This window comes from Trichoplax adhaerens, genomic scaffold (genome assembly GCF_000150275.1).
Source record: "Trichoplax adhaerens TRIADscaffold_14 genomic scaffold, whole genome shotgun sequence".
NCBI lineage: Eukaryota > Metazoa > Placozoa > Uniplacotomia > Trichoplacea > Trichoplacidae > Trichoplax > Trichoplax adhaerens.
In genome coordinates this window covers 815,193-816,912 of record NW_002060956.1, presented here as the reverse complement: position 1 = coordinate 816,912, position 1,720 = coordinate 815,193, and the positions used below count along the sequence as shown (strand labels likewise).

General features: G+C 37.8%; 1 protein-coding gene across 1 annotated transcript in view; it reads right to left on the bottom strand.

Moving 5' to 3' along the window:
* TRIADDRAFT_60206 (uncharacterized protein) overlaps positions 1-1,678 on the bottom strand; it is a gene marked incomplete at both ends in the record, with an annotated part of 5,955 nt that extends 4,277 nt beyond the window's left edge. Inside the window, one exon of the mRNA XM_002116148.1 lies at positions 70-1,678. Within this exon, the coding sequence (XP_002116184.1) occupies positions 70-1,678 (1,609 nt within the window). The remainder of the gene's footprint in view (positions 1-69) is intronic.
* Positions 1,679-1,720: the final 42 nt, after the last annotated feature.

Sequence of the window (1,720 nt, the reverse complement as noted above, 5' to 3'; positions counted from 1 at the left end):
TCGGAGAATATTGCGAAAATTTAGATATTGAGTACGCCTGATAGAGCCATACAACCATAAAAGTAGAACTTCCTGGATAGACGGTATCTACAAAAGGGTGAAAACAGTGATTTGGAGTTTCAAGATCGCTGTAATCAGGAGAATATTGCGAAAATTTAGATATTGAGTACGCCTGATAGAGCCATACAAGCATAAAAGTAGAACTTCCTGGATAGACGGTATCTACAAAAGGGTGAAAACAGTGATTTGGAGTTTCAAGATCGCTGTAATCAGGAGAATATTGCGAAAATTTAGATATTGAGCAAGCCTGATAGAGCCATACAAGCATAAAAGTAGAACTTCCTGGATAGACGGTATCTACAAAAGGGTGAAAACAGTGATTTGGAGTTTCAAGATCGCTGTAATCAGGAGAATATTGCGAAAATTTAGATATTGAGTACGCCTGATAGAGCCATACAAGCATAAAAGTAGAACTTCCTGGATAGACGGTATCTACAAAAGGGTGAAAACAGTGATTTGGAGTTTCAAGATCGCTGTAATCAGGAGAATATTGCGAAAATTTAGATATTGAGTACGCCTGATAGAGCCATACAACCATAAAAGTAGAACTTGCTGGATAGACGGTATCAACAAAAGGGTGAAAACGGTGATTTGGAGTTTCAAGATCGCTGTAATCAGGAGAATATTGCGAAAATTTAGATATTGAGCAAGCCTGATAGAGCCATACAAGCATAAAAGTAGAACTTCCTGGATAGACGGTATCTACAAAAGGGTGAAAACAGTGATTTGGAGTTTCAAGATCGCTGTAATCAGGAGAATATTGCGAAAATTTAGATATTGAGCAAGCCTGATAGAGCCATACAAGCATAAAAGTAGAACTTCCTGGATAGACGGTATCTACAAAAGGGTGAAAACAGTGATTTAGAGTTTCAAGATCGCTGTAATCAGGAGAATATTGCGAAAATTTAGATATTGAGTACGCCTGATAGAGCCATACAACCATAAAAGTAGAACTTCCTGGATAGACGGTATCTACAAAAGGGTGAAAACAGTGATTTGGAGTTTCAAGATCGCTGTAATCAGGAGAATATTGCGAAAATTTAGATATTGAGTACGCCTGATAGAGCCATACAAGCATAAAAGTAGAACTTCCTGGATAGACGGTATCTACAAAAGGGTGAAAACAGTGATTTGGAGTTTCAAGATCGCTGTAATCAGGAGAATATTGCGAAAATTTAGATATTGAGCAAGCCTGATAGAGCCATACAAGCATAAAAGTAGAACTTCCTGGATAGACGGTATCTACAAAAGGGTGAAAACAGTGATTTGGAGTTTCAAGATCGCTGTAATCAGGAGAATATTGCGAAAATTTAGATATTGAGTACGCCTGATAGAGCCATACAAGCATAAAAGTAGAACTTCCTGGATAGACGGTATCTACAAAAGGGTGAAAACAGTGATTTGGAGTTTCAAGATCGCTGTAATCAGGAGAATATTGCGAAAATTTAGATATTGAGTACGCCTGATAGAGCCATACAACCATAAAAGTAGAACTTGCTGGATAGACGGTATCAACAAAAGGGTGAAAACGGTGATTTGGAGTTTCAAGATCGCTGTAATCAGGAGAATATTGCGAAAATTTAGATATTGAGCAAGCCTGATAGAGCCATACAAGCATAAAAGTAGAACTTCCTGGATAGACGGTATCTACAAAAGTGGT